Here is a 19,946-nt window from a genome sequence, read left to right on the forward strand (position 1 = left end):
GAGGGGAGAAAGATTTAAGCAAGACTTTTCAGATGAAAGCATATAGTTTGGGCTTCATTGTAATATGATTTGGGGTGGGGTGCATGCAGGAGGCCAGGGTCTCGGGTACCCAGATCCTCCTCCCTCCACTTCCTGGGTACTGGGACTGCGGGCAGGGCATGTACCACCACACCTAGACCAGTGATGCTGAGGGTGTGACCCGGGGCTTCATGGACGGTAGGCAAGCACTCTACCAACCGACACCGGAAGGTATGTGTATCTAAGTACACAGAAGTTCAGCCAGGGATACGCCTTCCCAGGTAACCCTGGGACATCTTTGTGTCTCTGGGGAACTCTGGAAAACTAAGAGGCATATATCCAGAGAATCTCTCCGTCCAGTAGGTAGCTTCTGAAAAGCGGCCAACCCTTGGAAAAGGAAGTCTAGGGCTCCTTTTCCAAGGTGCCTCACAAGGCAACAACACATTTGCATTTTACAGTCTGTGCTTTTCCAAAACAAGAAGCAAGTGCCTGTGGCTTTAACCCTGAAATCCCCACGATGGTGCATTCCTAGGGGCAGACACTGCTCAATAGAGGTGGAAGCACTTAGTGGCATGCCCAGGGTTGGGAGTGAGGGGCACACAAAGAGATGATCTTCTGTGTCTACCTCTGCACAGGTCCTGGCTGACATGAATATGCCAGAGTCCAGCATCAACTACAGAGAGCTAGAAGTCAGAACCCAGTCCATAAATTCAGCCTGGGCCTACAAAAGCTCCACCTACCCTTGTCCCTTCTCTACTTCACGCTTGTCAATGCTAACCATTCCCCCCATCCCGCCTCCCCACAACCCCCACGGTGTTTCAGATCTGTGTTGGGAACACAACTTAGACCAGCCGTGGCTCCTCCTCTTATTGACCACCACTGTCTGTGAATCCAGAGAGTTACTATAGAAACTACACCACACAGCCCCCAGACATTTGCTCAGAAAAGAAACTACATGTTTAGTACTAGGGAGAAAAAAAAAGAGTGGGATCTAGGAAGTTGGAGCCAAGCCTCAAGCTCAGTATTTTTTAAGGACTACAAACAGCTTCGTTAGGTCACCTGAATACTCACTAAAGCTACACATGTCCCATAAACATGTCAAGCTACAACTGGGCAGAGAGAAATTGGACTACTTTGTCAAAAAACTATTATTTGGTTGGCTGGGTGGTTGGTTTTCTCAGATAGGACTATGTGTCCAAGGCAAGCTACCAACTCATGGCAATCCCCCTGCCTCAGCATCCCAACTGCAGGTTATACTAAGAATTGGGCTTTTCTTGCAATTTGTATGTGCACACGTTAGATTTTTGACACCTATCTGCAACCAAATGCAGAGGCCTGTTAGAAAAGAATAAAAGATAAAGAAATAAAAATAAAATATTTTAACTCTTATAATCTTCCTCCCCCCACCCCAGTTCTTTAAAAAAAAAAAAAAAAAAAAAAGCTCTGATGAGGCTGGAGAGATGGCTGAATGAGTGGTTAAGAGCACATATACTACTCTTGCAGAGGATCTGAGTCAGTTCCCAAAACCTACATCAAACAGCTCAGAAGCCCATAAGAAGTGTCTGTTACTCTGGCTCCAGGGAGATCCAATGCCCCTGGACTCCAGGCAACCTCCGTTCACATGCATATAACCACACACACACACACACACACACACACACACACACACACACACACACACACGGACACACAATTTAAAATAATAAAAGACATTTTTAATAGCACACCGATGAATTGAGAAAGCCAGTTTCTTAGGGAATGCGTATCCAAGAAAATTAAATCTTAACCAAAAGAAAAAGTTATACTTAAAAAAAAAACAAAAACAAAAAACAAAAAACTGCTTACCAAATCCATAGGCCCAGACATACAAGAGCCCAAACATCCCAGATCTATTCTGAGATAGAGAAGTGAGATAGGATCTTGGCTGCCAGCTCCCCTCTAGTCCCAACTATTCTCAGCAAACCAGCTCTGCCTTCCAAGGTAGCATTTGACAGCAATAGGGTGAAGGGGTAACAACTCTAGTTCTAGAAAATATGACTGAGAAAAGTTGGGGCTTGGGGAGGGGGATAAGATTCACCAGTTCATACATCTGCATGAGAAGAGGGGAGGAAGTGAAAAGACCAAATGACCTCCGGGCATCGGACACTCCAATGATGTTTTGCAAATTGAAGGAAATTGACACCTGATGGCAGTCCTTGCACAATAGGCTAGCCCGCAGGTCACTGTGGAAAAAGAGAATGGGGCAAGAAGTCTGCCTTCTTGTCAAAAGTCTTGTTCTCAAAACCCAATCTCTACAGAGCTCGCTTAACTTTTCACTCAGTAACAAGCACACTGTGTGTGCTGAGTGTCCCTGTCTTTCTTTCCTCAAGTTATAGGTAGGATAAGGGCGCCAACCACGAGCAGAAGCCGTTTCCACTGAAAAGCACCATTCCCGAGAAACTCCGCTGCAGTCTCAGAAGCCAAAACTCCTTACACAGAGAGGTGCCTCACGGTCACCGGGTTGCCTGTCGTGTACACCCAACCACTGGTCCAGCGTGAAGGAAGGTTTCCACTCCACCCCTCCCCCAAGGGGTGGCTTTGGCCTTGGCCCTGCAAATACCAGTCGTCTCGGCTAAATTCTTCATCAGCAACTGCTGAGATTTAACCCGTGCACCACAAAACTAGAAAACAGGTTTCACCTCACAACTACACCAATGACTGGCACATGCTAAAGTGTCGTGCAAAAACAGACATTTGGGAAGTAACTTTAACACCTACACCCAACTACTTGGTATGAATACTTAAACATATATACATACATGTATACATATATATGTATATGCATATGCATATATACATACATACACATATACACATATACATATATACATATATATACACGTATATATATGTATATATATAATTTTTTAAGCTGGTCAGGAAACAGGCATTCTCCTTTTTAAAAGACCTTCTGAAAGCACCTCAGTCATGGAAGGCCAGCAGGTAATTACCATCGGCGCTTCCTTAAAGCTTTCTAAAGAGCCAGACCTGCAGGCTGCGCTGCTCAGGCTTCTCTGGGAAGTAACTCAATCCAGCCTTGGCGGGCAAGGATGGGGTGTCTGCAGGCAGGGGCAGGGGATGAGGCAGGACACCTCAAACTTTGCAGGTGTTCTTTTTCAGCTGTTCTAGGCAAGAGCTGAGAAAGGCCTAACCCACCTGCTCTGAGTCCAGGACCGGGACATCCCCTTCCCCCAGACCTGCCCCCTCGGGGTACAGCCCTCCCGGTGGCCTCTCACCTTGGCCTCAAACGAGATGCCGTGCTGGAAGGCGTCCTCGTTGTGCAAAGGGATCCGTAGGTCGTGCCCATCGTCCACAAGGTTGTACTTGGTTTTGCTGGGCATGGTGACCCGCGGCGGACCCGCTGCTCCAAGGGGGCGGCGGTGGCGGCGACGAGAAAGAGCTGGCGAGACCCTGGGCAGAGAACAGTGGGGCCGGGCGAGGCGGCGGCGAGGACCCGGGTCGTGAGGTGGGCAGCCTGGGTGCCAGGAGGTGGCGGGGGGGTGAACCGGGAGCGGGAGCCTCCGGAGGGCCGAGCGGCAGGGGCGGCGCGGATGCGGCTGGCGCGAGCAGCTCGGTGGCCGCGCTCTGGCTACGGGGAGGCGGCCGGGCAGGCGGGAGCGGGCGGCGCGGAGCCCCGGACCGGGACACCGAGCGAAGGGCGCACGGCCCGAAGCGGGGCTAGACCGGGAGCCCGATCCCGAGCTCGGCGTGCACGGCCCGGGACGAGGAAGAAAGGCAGCGGCGGCGGTGGCGGCGGCGGAGCAGGGTGCCTGTCACGGAGACGCCGGATCCGCTGCCAGCCCGCGGCTCCTCCTGCGGGGCGGGCCCGGGCCGACTCCTCCCGCGCGCCAGAGCCCCGCCCGCCGCCGCCGGGTCCGCCCCGCGCCCCGCGCGCGCCCAGCAGGTGAAAGTCCCCGCAGCCCGGAGCCGGGACCGGGGAACTTCGCCCTGGCCGGACCGCGGGACCGTGGCGATCCAGGCGCAGTCCGCTCAGCTAGCAGCGGCGAAACGGCATCGCCTTGCAATGTGGTTGTTTGTTTTGTTTTGTTTTGTTTTGTTTGGGGAGCCGAGCCGGAGAGAAGCGATTGTTTATTGGGTTTTGTTTTCCCAAGAAGGCCGGAGATCTGTCCCAGATACCCTCGGTCTGGACCGCAGTAATTCAGAGATTCCCGCTTCTCTTCAGAATCAAGGCGAAAGCCAAACAAGAGGACTGTCTCCCAGTGCTTTTTGTCCCTTTGGGTGTGTGGTGGCTCAGCGGGGTTTCTTTGGGAAGAATTTAAATATTTAAAAGTTGTCAGCCTTGTAGCATTGGAGTAGGCTGCACTAGGGACAAGGAATTGCAGAATGTTCTTATGTCCTTAATTAAAGTTTTTTAAAAAGAAAGAAAGGGAGAAAGGCGGGGGGGGGGGGAGAGAAGAAAAAGTTTCCAAAATTCTGTGAGACTTCTCATTGATGCGCAAAGGAAGGTGCCAAAGAAGGATTTCGAGACCTCGGCGTCTAAACCTCCTAGACAGCGTTGTGTAACAGTTTCCTCTGAGATTGAAACATTCTGTCCAGCATCCAGCAGGGAAGGTCTTTAAACAGGAAGGTGAACAACTCAAAGCAGCTTCAGGAAGTCCCCGAAACTGGCCAGATCCACAAGGGCCCCTCCCTGCCAGAGTAAACAGTAAAATCAGAGCAGGCGAGCGAGCGTCCAAGGTAACTTAAAGGCTGAGCTCTCAAAGCAGACTCTCAGAGGAGATAAGCTGCAAAAGACTCGGGCCAGACCTAGAAGCAGCAGAAACCAACCAAGCTGCCAAAAGAGGTTTAGATCAGAGTCCCTTGGAAAGTACACTCTCCAACCGGTACAGCTGCCTGTGTGTGGGCTTCGAAATGTACCCCAGGTCCCCAGCTTTCGTGAGCCGGCACCTATACCGGGCTAGGCCTTGATAATGCAGTTGTCTTTGAGTCATTTCTGGTCCTGTAAGTAGCCTCTTACTCATTTTCCTGTAAGTAACTGCAGTAAAACCCATTGGTTCAACCAAGGCAGACTTGAGTGGTATCCAAACTTTGGTCTGTAGTTGAGTTTCCCACTGGGATGAATAGATGTTTGCTGTGTCTCCCCATGAAAGGTGTGTCACACAACATTCAGATACATAGTAGCTGTAATCTACCTCTTCATAGAGCTCCAGGCACGCGCTAGTGTCAAAGCTGAGATCCCCGAGACAAAAAATTATCAACTTTTGTTGTACAAATCTGTTGTGATTGCTGATATTGTTAGAAGGGACTACCACGAATAGCAAACACGGCTCTGGCCGCCTTCCTCATTCCCTCCACCTTGCTAAAAATCATTAGATTACATTCCTAAAGGTATCCACCAAGGTTTATTCCCTTCTTTGGCCACATCTTCCTCCTGAAGTTGACTACCAAGGTCCAGCGATCAAAGTATTGAAGTCCAGCAATCAAAAGCCCCCTTTGACTCCCCTAATTACCATGTCCAATCAAAATTAAACAACTCATCCTAACACAGCATTTCCCCTCTTACCTTAACAAAGCACATTTGCCTATATGACACATCTGTCTCCTCTCTATCCAGAGGCAGATCTTTATCCCCCCAAACAAGTCCCCTCCCCATTCTCCATGCTCCCTTCCCCTTCTCCCTCATCCTCTATCCCCTGTCTTTGTCTCTTATCTCCTGCCCTTTGTTTCTCTGGGGCAAATGAATCTCCTCTGCGCTAAGAACTTGTCCTTAGGGTGCCCTACACCAATACTGACCCCTACATCGCCAACTGTACAAGATCTAGAATCTCCTAGTAGGCAACCTTCTGAGCATGTCTGTGAGGGAGGCTCCACGCTGGGTGACTGACATCAGAAGATGCATCTTGTGGATCTTGTGGATGACACTGTTCCACAGGCTGGGGAGGTCCAGAACTGAATAGAAAGAAGAGGACGGTCACCGACCTTCATCTCTCTCTGCTTCCTGACTGAATTGTGACCAGTTGCCACGTTGTTCCCCAGCACGACAGACTATGCTGGGATGGTGAAGCAAAAAAAAAAATCCCTCCTTCCTTAAGTCTCACTTTGTCACAGATGGATCACAGCGACAAGGAAACTCAGAGTACCTCTGTTTCGTTCTCTTTTGTCTTAGTTTAGGTTTGGGTTTATTCTCCCAGCACTGGGGATTAAATCTACCACTGAGCCCCCTCTTTACTTTTTGTATGAAAGCAGTCTCACTAAATTCTCCAAGCTTGCCTTGAACCTGCAATCCTCCTGCCTCATATTCAGTGGCAGGGATTACAGACCTGCATTACCAAGCCAGGCCCAGAATAACCTGGTCTTTAAGGCTGTGGCCTCATCCACCCAAACCATCCTTAGACCATTGCTTGTTGCGTAGGCTACCTTTGACATCTGCATGAAACACCCTCAGAGGAATGGTTCTGTGTCATCTCAGTGATTAATTTATGCAAGCCAATACATTATTGCCCTGATGATCTTTCTTATCTTGTCTCCTAGGGTGAAAGTACCTCGCTGGGCATGGCTGTTCCCTGTCTGCCGGAATTCCTGTGAAGAGATAACATCTTTTCTGAGATATCTCCCTAAATAAAAAAGCAACCCAGTAACTAGGACAGATTAATCACACACGTTATTCTGCACAAACTTCATTATATTCATAAATATTAGTAAGAACCAAAAATAATTTGCACGGAGGAAATGCACCAGTAACCTTTTTATAAATACAAAACCCAAAGCTCTAATCAGGCATATCTGACTCTTTGAATGTCACAGTGGTTTTAATATGCATCAGAAATGCACCTTGTAAAATCTAGCACAGTAACTCAACAACTTAAAGGCAAGATGTTAAATAACTATTTTATTTATATCTCATATTCTATCCCAAATTAATAGTGTTCCCAGACTCTAAGAGGCCTTTTCTTCTAGATTAACTTTAACTTCACTGGACTGACGAATTTATCAGAATTTCATAATTAAGACTGTAACACATTGTGTCTAAATATGGCACAAAGAGGCAAGAGGCCTCAAAGATCAGTCAGGATCTAACACAGAGAGAGTACTCCATAAAAGACACCAATATTTATGGGGCTGAATAAGAATAGCAGCTAATAGCCATTAGTTTTCTGATGGGTCTCGCACTGTTCTTAGCGTTTTAACATTGCCTAGTGTAACAGACTGCATGAAAAAGCCAAAGCACGGAGAGGTTTGCACAGCTCGCCAAGATCACAAGTACAAAGGAGAGGAGCCAGAACTTCATCCAGGTCAACCCTGTCTCAAAAGGTAGAGATCGGCCTTGCACTGCTTTCATTTACAAATAAGAAACATGTGAAATCAGAGGTCGATGGCTTCTTTCAGTGTGTATGTTGCTAGCCTGTATTCATTCTGATTCGATGAGATGGAATGTTCCAAAAAGGGGAGCCAGGTCTGGTTTAGCCTCTGCCTTCTATCATGTCAGCAGCAGACAAGCATGCGAACAGCCTTCTTTCAGAAAACAATGGACATCCACAGTGATTTCCTCTTTTAATATTTTTAAAGCGGTATCAAACTTTATTTAACACCTTTAAATACAACTGAATATTACCTCAGAATTTCCAAGTCCACTTAAGAAAAAAAGCAAATAAAAGCATGATTTCTCCCATTCTATTTTTTTTTGTTTTGTTTTGTTTTAGTTTTTATGTTTCTATTTCAAGATAGCCTCTCTCTCACTCAGTAGCCTAGACAGGACTTGAGTATTTGGTACCCCCTGCTTCAGTCTCCAAAACTGCTTCCACTCAGACCCATCCCAGTAGGCCCAATTTGTTTTAGTTTTTGAAGCAAGTTCTTGCTATGCAACCCAGACTGGCTTGGAACTCATGATTCCCCTGCCTTAAGCTTCATCAAATGCTGGTGTGTGTGACTGCAGGAAACTTGTGTCACTATTATCTATGTATTTGCATGAAGGAAAAAATATATTTTCAGTATGAGGAAACTGAATCTAAGGCCGGGTACATGTTAGGCAAATGCTGTACCTCTGAGCCATCCCCCAGACAAACCTTCTGTATCTTAATCATTGCATAATAAGAGTTAATTACATTTCATTTAAATGGAAATTGCTTATTCATAAAATAGTGCCTAGGTTAACTGTGTTTAGTTATTTTTTTAAAGATTTATTTTATTTATTTTATGTGTATGAGTACACTGTAGCTGTACAGATGGCCATGAGCCATCATGTATGTAGCTGCTGGGAATTGAACTGCACCTCTGCTGGCCCCACTCGCTCTGGCCCTGCATTCACTGTAGCTGTTTCAGACGCACCAGAAGAGGGCATCAGATCTCATTATGGGTGGTTGTGAGCCACCATGTGGTTGCTGGAATCCAAACTCAGGACTTTCGGAAAAGCAGTCAGTGGTCTTACCCGCTGAGCCATCTCGCCAGCCCTTGCTTAGTTATTTTTAAGATTTATTAATTTTTATTTTCCGTATAAGGGGGCTTTGCCTGCATGTATGTATATGCATGATGTTTACTCTTACTGCACTGGAGTTGGGAGTACAGATAGTGTAGACTGGCATCGGGATGCTGGGAACCAGCCTTGAGTCCTGTGGAAGAACAGCCAGTGCTCTCTCTGAACCTTTGAGCCATTGCTCCAGACACCTAACTTTGTTTAAAATCTAATTGTAGTGTCTGTGTGGTAGCAAATGCCAGTAATTTCAGCCCACAGGATGCTAGGAAGCTAAGGCACAAGGGTCAAGAAGTCAAGGCCAGCCTGGGCTATGTTGCAAAAGCTTGTGTTAAAAAAATAAAAAAAATCAAAATGGTAGAGATAGCTCAGTAATTAAGAGCACTTGTTGATCTTCCAACGGACCTAGGCTCCATGACCAGTACCCACATAGTGGCTTACAACCCCCTGTAACTCCTGTTCCAGGGTATCTGATCTCTTTTGCTGGCCTTGGTGGGCATCAGGTAAGTGATTCTCAGATGTGCTCATGTAAAGTCACCCCAGGAAGCCACAAGAAACTGCAACACACCACTGGGAATCTTCTGGTGTGTTTCTCTCTATGGAGTCTCAACAAATGCAGTTCAACTACACAGTGTAAGGCAAACCAATACATGTTTGTCATTAGCAAAGAATCTTTCTGTTTCGGGAAATATTAAAAAAAAATGAACCCACCAACTCTCCCAGGGCCATGCCACACTCCAGCACTCCTGCCATGCCACCAACTCTCTGGAGCTAGCCCCCGCTGGCCCCATGAGGCCACAGGGCTCCCTCCAGGCCATCTCTAGGATGGAGAGGGAGTGTCGGGGGAGGAAGGGCCTGAGTTCCTCTCTTTCTTCCATGCATTGCCCCACGCATTCCTTGGTTAGCCATCTCAACACCTAATTACCTGGTAGAATCAAGACTCTTAAGCATATAGTTAACCAATTAGATTTGTGTATCAATAAAATCACAGTTTACAAGATGCCAATACAATAATGTCAGAGCCAATTGATAATGATATTGCTTTACCCCAATTATTCTAACTTTTTGATAACACCATGTCAACTCCATTCTTCTTCTCCCTCCTCCTGCGACCTCTCCCACTCTCCCAAACTCCTAGGTCCATTTCTCCTCTCCTCCCACTGCCCTAATGTGATTGGACAGGGAAAACACTACAACATCTTTCATCATGTGTTCTTTCCTGTTCTTTCATGTGCTTGCTTTAGCAAAACATCCTCTCAACTATGTCTGCTTTAGTAAAATGTTCCTTCATGAATCTGCCTTAGTCTTTCAGCTGTGTCCACTTTAGGAAAACACTCCTGCAGGTGTGTTCCCCAGGACCATCCCACACACCTGACTTTCCAAAAAACCCTTCTGTTTGTTTCTACTTCATGCAGGCAGGCAAAGTACCACCACACATAAAAATAAAATAAAAATTTTAAAAATCAAAATCAGACTAGGTATAGTGATGTTCAACCTTTTTTTGTTTTTGTGATGTTCACCTTTAATCCCAGTATTCAAGAGGCAGAAGCAGGTGTGTCCATGAGTTCAAGGCCAGCCTGATATACAAGGCCAACCAAGGCTAAATAAATAGTAAGACCTTGCCTGAAAAAAAAATTAAAATAAAATATACTTAATTAAAAGGAGCTGGGATTATAGCTCAGCAGTAGAATACCTGCATAGCAGCTCAGTAATATTCAGTCATCTTTTCATGAGATTTATGAGATTTTATGAGGTTTCAAATGAGTTGAGATTTAACTGCAAATCTAATTTTTTTTTTTTTTTTTTTTTACTTTATAGCCACTCGGAGTTCAAATAACAAATCTGTTCTAAATTTCTACTTTGTGGGGATATAGCCTAGGTTCACTCCCTAGTAGTACTACAAAAATACATAGATAAGCTTTGCTTTGACCTGTTAATGAAGTCTTACTTGACCACATGAGCTACCTGCTGTTTATATCTTCATTTGAGGGATAAGAAAACTGAGGCCAGGAGGAGAAAATCCTTTGTATTGGTGGAAAAGCAGTAAATCCCTCGAATCCCAGAATGAACCTAGCCAACAAAAATGGAAATGTGTTAGCTTGCTAAATATTGCCCAGGCACATTATGATAGCTAATCTTGGCTGTCAACTAGACTGCACAGGGACTCGGCGAAACCCCCAAGCTTCCATGGGATGTAGCCTAGGTTCAATCCCCTAGTACTACAAAAATATGAGGGAGCTTCTTGATCGGATGACCTGAAGCAAGAAGACTGACCTAAAAACCTGGCTGCACCTGCCGATGGCAGCCCGGATAAAAGAGTATAGAGGGACAAAACAAACAAACAAGAGTATAGAGGAACGAAGCTTTCGCCCCCTTGCCTGTTTGCTCCTTGCTCTTTTTGTTTTGTGTTGTTGTTGTTGTTGTTGTTTTGAGATAGGATTTCTCTGTGTAGCCCTGGCTGTCCTGGAACTCACTCTGTAGACCAGGCTGGCCTCGAACTCAGAAATCCGCCTGCCTCTGCCCCTCAGTGTGCTTTGATAGATCAAAGGCATGCACCACCACCACCAGGCTTTGCTTTCACTCTTGCTGGCAAATTCATCTATCCTGTTGCTGCAGCATCCCTTCATCAATATTAGAACTAACTTCTTCAGGATTCCTACACAGGCTGAAGACCAACAACTCTCTAGACCTCCAGTGTCAGACTGGGATCAAGTCTTGTAGACTGAACAACTACCAATTCTTATCCTCCCTAGTGTGAGGCAGCCATTGTTGGACTACTCAGATGGCATCCTAAAATCAGACCATAGCTCACTCTGAGCTACATAAGAGTGACAAAGGCCAAGGGATGTGGACTGAAGTCACCCGAATGGCGTGTTCTGCAATGGAAGAGATGATAGGAACTCACAGCCACAGAACAAATCATCCTCTGTTAAAACACACATCAGTCACATTGGTGGGGTTCATTGTCTCATGGCTCTTCTGGGGAGATGTAAAATGTGTGTTTACTCATCAAAAATTTTATCAGGGAAAAGGAAGATTCTTCAGGTTCAGTTTATCGGAACCTACCTCTGTTTTCTATGCCTTAGACACTTTAGCATTTCTAGGTTTCATGTACTAGAGTGGTAGACAGTGGTAGTGATAACATCAAAGGAGGATCCCAGGGAAGTATTGTGGTTCTCTTTCCCCTTCTTAAAGAAAAAATATTAACACCCTCATTTCTCTGCTGTCCAGTTCTATTCTGTTCTCATGAGGGTTGCCACAGCCCCTGTAGGTCACCACAGCTGCTCTCCATCATGATGATGATGCATAGATCAAGCCCAGAGAAAGCATCCATGAGATGCCTCTGCAAATTCTAGCTAGATTTTGGCAATAATAATAATAATAATAATAATAAATAAAGACACAATTGTAGAATTTATGAAGCATAACAAAAGCTTAAAATGTTCTAATCAGCAGCTAGGCATGGTGGCATAAGCCTGTAATCTCAGCACTTGGAATGTTAAGACAGGAGGACTGCCATAAGTTCTGGTCCATCCTGGACTTGTAGAGCGAGACCCTGTGTGGTAGTTTGAATGAGAAGTGTTCCCCAAAGGCTCACATATCTGACACTTGGTTCTACTGTAGTGTTGCTGTTTGGGGGGCGGGGGTTATAGAATCTTTAGAAGATGGAGGTTTGCTGGAACTGGTAGTCACCGGGATAGAGTTTAAGAGTTCACAGCCTGGCCCCACTTCCAGCTCACTCTTTCTGCTTCATGCTAGTAGTCAAGGATGTTTTGTTCTCTCAGTGTCTTGCTTCTGCAGCTTGCTACCATGCCTCTACAATAATGGAGTCTTATCCCTCGGGTCCTGCAAACCTAAACAAACTCTTCTGTGAGTTGCTTATGGTCATGGTATTTTATCACAGCAGCAGAAAGGTAACTGATGAGCCTGACAAATACAGAGGCAGAGGCTCGCAGCCAACCATTGGACTGACAGGGTCTCCAATGGAGGAGTTGGAGAAGGACGGAAGGAGCTGAAGTGGTTTGCAAGACCATAGGAAGAACAACAATATCAACCAACCAGACCTTCCCCCCAGAGCTCCCATGGGCTAAACCACCAACCAAAGAGTGCACATGGAAGAACCCATGGCTCTAGCCCATATGTAGCAGAAGATGGCCTTGTTGGGCATCGAGGGGAGGAGAGGCCCTTGATTCTGTAAAGGCTTGATGCCCCAGTGTAGGGGAATGCCAGGATCGGGAGGCAGGAGTGGGTGGGTGAGTGGGTAGGGGAGCACCCTCATAGAAGCAGGGGGAAGGGGGATGGGATAGGGGGCTTCCGGAGGGGAATCTGGGAAAGGGGATAACGTTTGAAATGGAAATAAATAAAATATCCGATAAAAAAGAAAAGTAACTGATACATACATGAATGGATAGAACAAAAATTATACAAGTAAAATATCAAACATTGACAACATATTCTTACCACTGTTGGGTAATGCTGAGTCCCTAAATGCTCAAATTGCTTTTCATAGTTCCATTCCTGTTTTAACAGGAACTCACTATATTGAGCTAGTCACCTTGGGCCTCTGGACAAGCACATCCCCTGCTCCAGCTCCAAAGTGGCATTACAGGAATGTAGCACTGTGTGCACAGTACCATTTTTACCTAACAGTGTTTGCGGGGAATCTAGAGCTAGGAGTCCTTAGCCCATCTTAGAGGATGACAATAAAAACATTCAGTGATTGGGGCTGGAGAGATGGCTCAATAGTTAGGAGTGCTTGCAGAGAACACACATGACTGTTGGAGACTGCTTCTAATGCTTCGATTCAGTAGGGAATCTGTGTGTCCAAACGCTAGAGGTCCTTGGGTTTTTTTTTTAATTGATCAATAAAGGTGCCAGTAGCCAATGGCCGGGCAAAGGGAGATGGGGCTGGACACTTAGAGTTGCCCAGGCTAAGACTCAGGGTGGAGAAGAGGGACGATTGACATGATGTGATAGGAGAGAGCTGCAGGAGAGAGAAAACCAATGAGCCATCTAAGAATTCACGTAAGTGGTCACTGGCTACTTCCACGATTGGGCACGGGGTAACAGGCGGAGGATTAGAACTGCCCAGCCATTGAGCTAGACAGTATTAAAAATATTAAAAATAGGGACTGGTGAGATGGCTCAGCGGGTAAGAGCACTGACTGCTCTTCCGAAGGACCTGAGTTCAAATCCCAGCAACCACATGGTGGCTCACAACCATCCGTAATGAGATCGGATGCCCTCTTCTGGTGTGTTTGAAGACAGCAACATATAATAAATAAATAAATAATTAAAAAGAATATTAAAAATAAGCTAATGTATATTGTGTCTTTCATTCACAGATCCAGGGAGCTTCAGGAGGGGGTAGCTGGAGGAGCTCGACCCTCAGGGAGCACGAAGCAGGATAGCAAAAACCTCATGCTATAAATGGCAGCTCACAACCCCCATAAGTCCACTTCCAGGGGATCTGGCACCTTCTTCTGGCCCTCAAGGACACCAGGCATGCATTTATACTGTTTGAGTCTCTGGGACCACAGATGTGCACCACAAGGCCCAGGGGACATAATCTTTCGTGCACAGCACTTGTGTCAGTTCTTTCTGGTCCAGGGATGTGTGTGGGAAGGCACTACATTCATAATAGTATGTATACTGTTATAAAGTTATGTAAGTATAAAAAAATCTTTATTTGAAAGGATATTAAGTCACTTCCCTTTGGGGAAGAAAAAAAAATAGCATACTCAGCCAGGTATGGTGGTACATGCCTTTAATCTCAACACTTAGAAGGCAGAAGCAAGCAGATCTTTGTGAGTTCAAGGCTAACCTGGTCTGCATAGGGAGTTCGATTCGAGGCCAGCCAGAGCTACATAGTTTTACTAACCCTTTCTAATCCAAGTTTGATCTGTAATGTTCTTTGCTATGTGAGCTGTTTTCCCAATCAGAAAGATTATTCCGTGGGTTTAGTGGAGCACAGACCTATCAGAGAGATTATTACTAAGAGTGAAGAGCCACCTTGGGCTACACAGCAAGGCCATGTTTCAAATTTAAAAAAGAAAAAGCAGGAGCTGAGGGGTTGCATCCCCTTAGGACAAACAACAATATGAACTAACTAGTACCCTCAGAGCTCCCAGGGTCTCAACCACCAACCAAAGACTGCACATGGAGGGGTCTGATTGTTCAGGCAGCATGTGTATAGTAGAGGATTGCAAATTCAATCATCAATAGGAGGAGAGGACCTCGGCCCTGTGAAGGTTCTGTGCCCCAGTGTAGGGGAATGCCAGGGCCAGAAAGTGGGAGAGGTCGGGGTGGCAGGCATGGGGAAGTGGGAGGCAACAGGGGTTTGTTTTTGTTGTTTTTGTTTGTTTCTTTGTTTTTTGGAGGGGAAACTGGGAATGGAGAAATTTACATGTAAATAAAGAAAATATCTTAAAAAAAAAAAGCATAAAACAAATGGCCAGGTATAATAACTCATGCCTATAACCTCAGCTCTGGAGAGACTGAGTCAGCAAGGTCAGTACAAGTTCAAATCCAGCTGGAACTATTTGGCTGAGACTCTTAAAAAAAAAAAAAAAAAGGAAAAGAGAATTTATCCTAAAAAGCAACATATATGGTGTTGGAGACCTATGTATTCTATCTGCAGCATCACACCACCAGTAATTGTAAAATAAGTCTCTTTCTACAAAAGTAGGTGCACATTCTATTTTTATAACCCAAGTAACCTGTCACATCCGGGCCCTCACTTGCTGATGGAAATTGCCTTTGAGACTTTCCCCAACAGCCTGTGGGTCCGGGATGAGGAAGAAGTGTGAAGGCAAGCTGGGTGGGAAGCATGGAGGAGATCCCTGGCTGGAGCATCTTCCTCCTGCAGTGCCTTCCCCCACACACATCCCTGGCCCAGCAAGCCCTGACCCAGTGCTGTGTCTCAAAGGTCATGGCCCCTTGGGCCCTGAGGTGCATAACTATGGTTCTAGCAACTCAAGACACTCCAGAAAGAAGACACCTAAGTCCCTGAGTTTGAGGCCAGTTTCCTAACCGTGGTAAGGAATTAGGTGAGGTGAGAAAAGGGACAGGGTCTTAAGAATTTTGAGTTGAAAGAGTGAAGTTAGGTTCTTAGCATGTTTAGGATTCCATTCCTTATGTAGATTTATCCAATCCCATGCTTTCCTAACTCACAAGTGTAATTTTCACATTAAACTTAATCATTGTGTTTCTGGGATCTACTCTGAATTTCAGGCAAGAAGTCTTTATTGACCCACTAGTCTGTGATCAATAACGGTAACATCCCCCTTATCCAGCGTTCTTGCTATAAGATTTTTCCCAGTGGCGGCAGTGGATGTAAGATAGTGTTGTGCCCTTGATGAAAGAGACTTTGAAGTGCACAGAAGGTGGCGTGTAGTCCAAGCACAGAAGGGAAAGATAGCGTTTCTCCTTAGCATGAAGGGGAGAACATCACTGGGGCCCCACGATCAAGCAAGGTTCAAAGTGCAGCTCTGGCTTGAGCTGCATTTGAAAGGGGGAAAGGAATTTGATAACAGAGCAGAAGCGCAGACGTGGAGACGAGGAGACGAGGAGACGGGGTCTGTGGAGACATTTAATCTGCAAAAATGTCCTTAGGGGGCTGTGGGAAGATAAAGTCCCTGGAAGGAAAGTCTTCTGGGAGCGACTGGTGATAAAGCTGTAAGCGGCTGGAGAACGCAGCGGGGAGGACTTCAGAACTGGGGCTGGGACTGAAGGAGGATAGAAGGAGGAAGGAAAGAAGTAAAGGAAGAAAGATGGAAGGAAATAAGGAAGGAAGGGAAGGAAGGAGAAGAGGAGAAAGGGAAAGAAAAGAGGAAAACAATATACATCCAATGGCCTTTTATTTTAAGAAGCAACTAGCAGCTATTTCCCAAGAAGGCTGCTCAAGGACACATTTGACAAACATGCACCTGGCTCTGGGTTCCATCCCACAATCACCACCATCCCTGACAGAAGTGGAACGAGTGGATTTTCAGTTCTGTAAAGGTACAGAGTAGTCCAGACACTTTCTGTACTGTCTTTGGTGTTTACAGATGAACGATGATGAAAAGAACATTTCAATCCATTCGACTCAGTATCTCAGACTCCAAAGGATCTATCTCTCCACTGCTTGCTTCCAGACAGTTCTTATTTTTGCTTTTATTCTGTTTTAGCTTTAGTCTTTTGTATTGGGTGAAAAATTAAATTCTATTTGTGTGGCCATTTGTTTGGTGTAGTTTTTAAGTTGGTCCAGATTAGCCTTGAACTCCTCGACTGAGGCTAAAGGTTGGCAACTCCTGCCTGTCCCTATCCTCTAACACACACACACACAGACACACACACTCACTTAGAACACACTCAGACACACACCTTAACAAAGTATTTCCTTATTTAGTTCCTCTACTGAAAATTGATATTAAGGCCTCTCCTTCGGCCCTCTAAACCTCACAAGCTATGTTCCTGAATCTGGGACTATTTTCATTAGCTATCTATTTAAAACACAAGGAAAGCCAGCCACTAAATTTAGAAAGTTGGACTTGTTAGACTGTATTTATCCTATGGCATTGTAATGGAGCTTGCTTTCTCTTTATAAAACTCAAGAGGCTTAAGATGAGATGATACCTGGGTTGTAAAAAGGACCACAGGGACAACTGGGAATGTGATAGTAAGACAGCACAAAATATTTTATTTAAAGACCTCTAGCGGGATAAAGCTTTTAGACATCTTAAAGCTGTTTTTGTCGTTGCTGCTGTTTTAATCGACAATAGGACCAGTGAGAGCCTCAGCAGGTCAAAAGACTTGATGACCTGAGCCTGTCCCCAAAGTCCATGGAAGGGTAGAAGGAGAGAATCAACTCCACAAGGTTGTCCTTTCACCTCCACGCATCATACACACTACACTACAATAATAAAGTTTTAAATCGATGAATAATAAAGGAGTTGTGTGATAGAATACTTGCTTTGCATGTGCAAGGTGCTGGATTTGATTCTGGATACCACACTAACTAAACAAGCAAACAGGCATCCTATGGACCGCCACACACACACAAACACACACACACACACTCACACAAGAGAATGCTAAAAAAAAAAAAAAAAAAACAAGAAAGCACCAACAGCAGAGTTTAGTGGTGGAGTACTTGCCTAGCATAAGCCAGTCCCTGGATTCCATTCCTGGCATGCTAAGTAATAATAAAATTTAAAAACAAACAAGAAAGTAAGGTACAGGTGTGGAGTGCCACCAGGTGTGTTCCCACTTCGGGCTCCATGTGTTCTGAGGGTCCCAGGGATCACACAGAAACAGGTTCTGCTCCCCCACACTCTGGTGTGTCTCTTTGAACTTCACACAAAGGCGATGGCATGATCCGTTTTTTCCACAGTTGCAGGCACCTCAGGAGAACCAGCCAACGAGGCAGGCACTCAGATTCAGCTCAGCCTTAGCAGTTTTCCATCATTAGCAGCTGCCTCATTCCCTTAAAAGGCCCTGTAATCTCTTTTATAAATCCCTTGACATCCCCAGCTGGCCCCTCTCCACACCACTCCGAGCATTTTTCTTGCGATCATGCGGGAGGGGCCTCAGAATTTTCCACCTCTCTGAGCAACTTCCCTGTGCTACTCGCTGGCTGAAGGCAGCCTCTGTAATTTGAGCTCCATGGACGAGATAACACCTTAACTGCAGCCAAGTTTAATTCAGAACAAATGTTCCTCATGTTCATACCTTTTTGGAAAAGCAGCCCATCCTGATGGCTGGAACAGTGAGGGGGTCAGGGCGAGGGTTGGGGCAGAGCCCAATGGGATCTCCAAACACAAATCTTGATTTTTGTCCACATGAACACCTTGAGTCACGACAGTCCACTCACCTCCCAGAGGCCTCTAGCACCTTTCCTGAGATGACCGCATAATTCCTATCACTTCCTATAGTGTGTATCTGCTGCACACAGCAACCCAGGAAAAGTCCTTACCATGGTGGAATGGAATCAGCTGATGAATCAAATGTATGAGTTAGTGGAAGTTGCCATGGGTATAGGACTTGCCAAGGAGCACGTGAGTGAGGTGATTAACTCATTCTCCTCTCAAAACAGGTACATATTTATTTGACTTGTATATTTATTGACCTGTGTTCATAGCACCATGAGCCACCAAAGCTTTCCAAAAAGTTGAAAGCAAGTCAATTTGTCGGTCGAAGGAAGAATAGATAATCAACAGCAACAAGAAAAAAAAAAAAGGTATCTATGTGAAACAGGGTTAGAGCCTTAAAAAAGGAGAGAGATCTTGGCCGCTGCTTTTACAAGCATCAACCTTGAGGACTTAAGCTAAGTGAAACAAGCCAGTTGCAAAAAGACACTCTTTTATTCCCCTTAAATAAGATACAGTTTAAAGGATACAAAGTGTCGAGAGGGGTGGGCCTACAAGAAGGCTCAGTGGGTGAAGGCACTTGTTGCCAAGACTGATCACCTGAATTCAATCCTCAAGACCCACAAAGTGGAAGAGAGAACTGACGCCACAGTGTTGCCCCTTGACCTCAGTCTAGGGATGTCATGTGGCAGGATTTTCCCTGCCCAATTACATTAAAATATTATCAGAAGGCCTGGGATTGGACAGGGAAAAAGGAGGCAGAGCGAAGAGTGGCAAGGACAGAGAGCGACTTGAAAGAGGGAGAGGAAAGCAAGATGGAGGATGGATGGACAGGAAGAAGACCCTGAACCAGCGTGGTTTCAAACAGCCGCAGGTAGATATATATAAAGGATAGAATAATTGGGATAACTTGTCTAAGCTAGGTGGGCAGCTGGTACCATTATCAACTGGCCCTGAAATTATTGTATGGGCATCTTACTTGTTAATTATAAGCTTCTAGAGTTTTGTTTCTAGCGGTTTGTTGGATGTTGTGGCGGCTGACCGTTCGGTGGATGGTCATTGCATGGGGCTGGCATGGCAGTGAAGGGAACTCGGGAGCTTGGGAACTTGGCAGTTCTATTTTTAATATTTCCTACAACAGTGATCAGAGTGTTTGCCCAGCTTGCCTAAAACCTTGAGTTTGATCTGAGTGCCACGAAACTGTAATCCCAGCATATGGGAGGGAGAGCAGGCTGACCAGAGACTAAAGGTCATGTCCAGGTACATCGTGAATCTGAGGTCATCCTGGACTATACAAGACCCTGTGTCAAAAATAAAAACTCAGGCCAGCAGATAAAAGGACTTGTCACCCAGCCTGATAACCAGAGTTTGACCCCTGGGACCTTCATGAGAGAAGGGAAGAACCAATGGCTGCAAGCTGTTCTCTGACCTCTACACAGTATTGTGGTATACACAGCGACAATCAACCCTCAATGTAAAATCAATATTCACTCTGCTGATGAGAGGAAGTTTCCTGACTGGTCCTGTCTTCTAACTGAGACCATGTGAAATCCACAAACATGTACTATTTTGTGACATTCGAGTTCTTTTGGAGGCCAATTGAAATAACA

The 19,946-nt window shown here is 45.6% G+C and overlaps 1 protein-coding gene across 2 annotated transcripts in view; it reads right to left on the bottom strand.

Annotated features, from left to right (window-relative positions):
- The window catches only part of LOC116103215 (carboxyl-terminal PDZ ligand of neuronal nitric oxide synthase protein-like), a 301,440-nt gene extending 297,568 nt beyond the window's left edge, over positions 1 to 3,872 (bottom strand). The window contains exon 1 of one of the 2 annotated variants that reach the window (XM_031388845.1): positions 3,294 to 3,872. In XM_031388845.1, the coding sequence (XP_031244705.1) occupies positions 3,294 to 3,398 (105 nt within the window). In that variant the 5' untranslated portion in view covers positions 3,399 to 3,872. The remainder of the gene's footprint in view (positions 1 to 3,293) is intronic. The other variant, XM_031388836.1, reaches the window with a different exon arrangement.
- Between the last annotated feature and the right edge of the window lie 16,074 nt (positions 3,873 to 19,946).

The sequence above is a fragment of the Mastomys coucha genome, unplaced genomic scaffold (assembly GCF_008632895.1).
Source record: "Mastomys coucha isolate ucsf_1 unplaced genomic scaffold, UCSF_Mcou_1 pScaffold1, whole genome shotgun sequence".
Classification (NCBI taxonomy): Eukaryota; Metazoa; Chordata; class Mammalia; order Rodentia; family Muridae; genus Mastomys; species Mastomys coucha.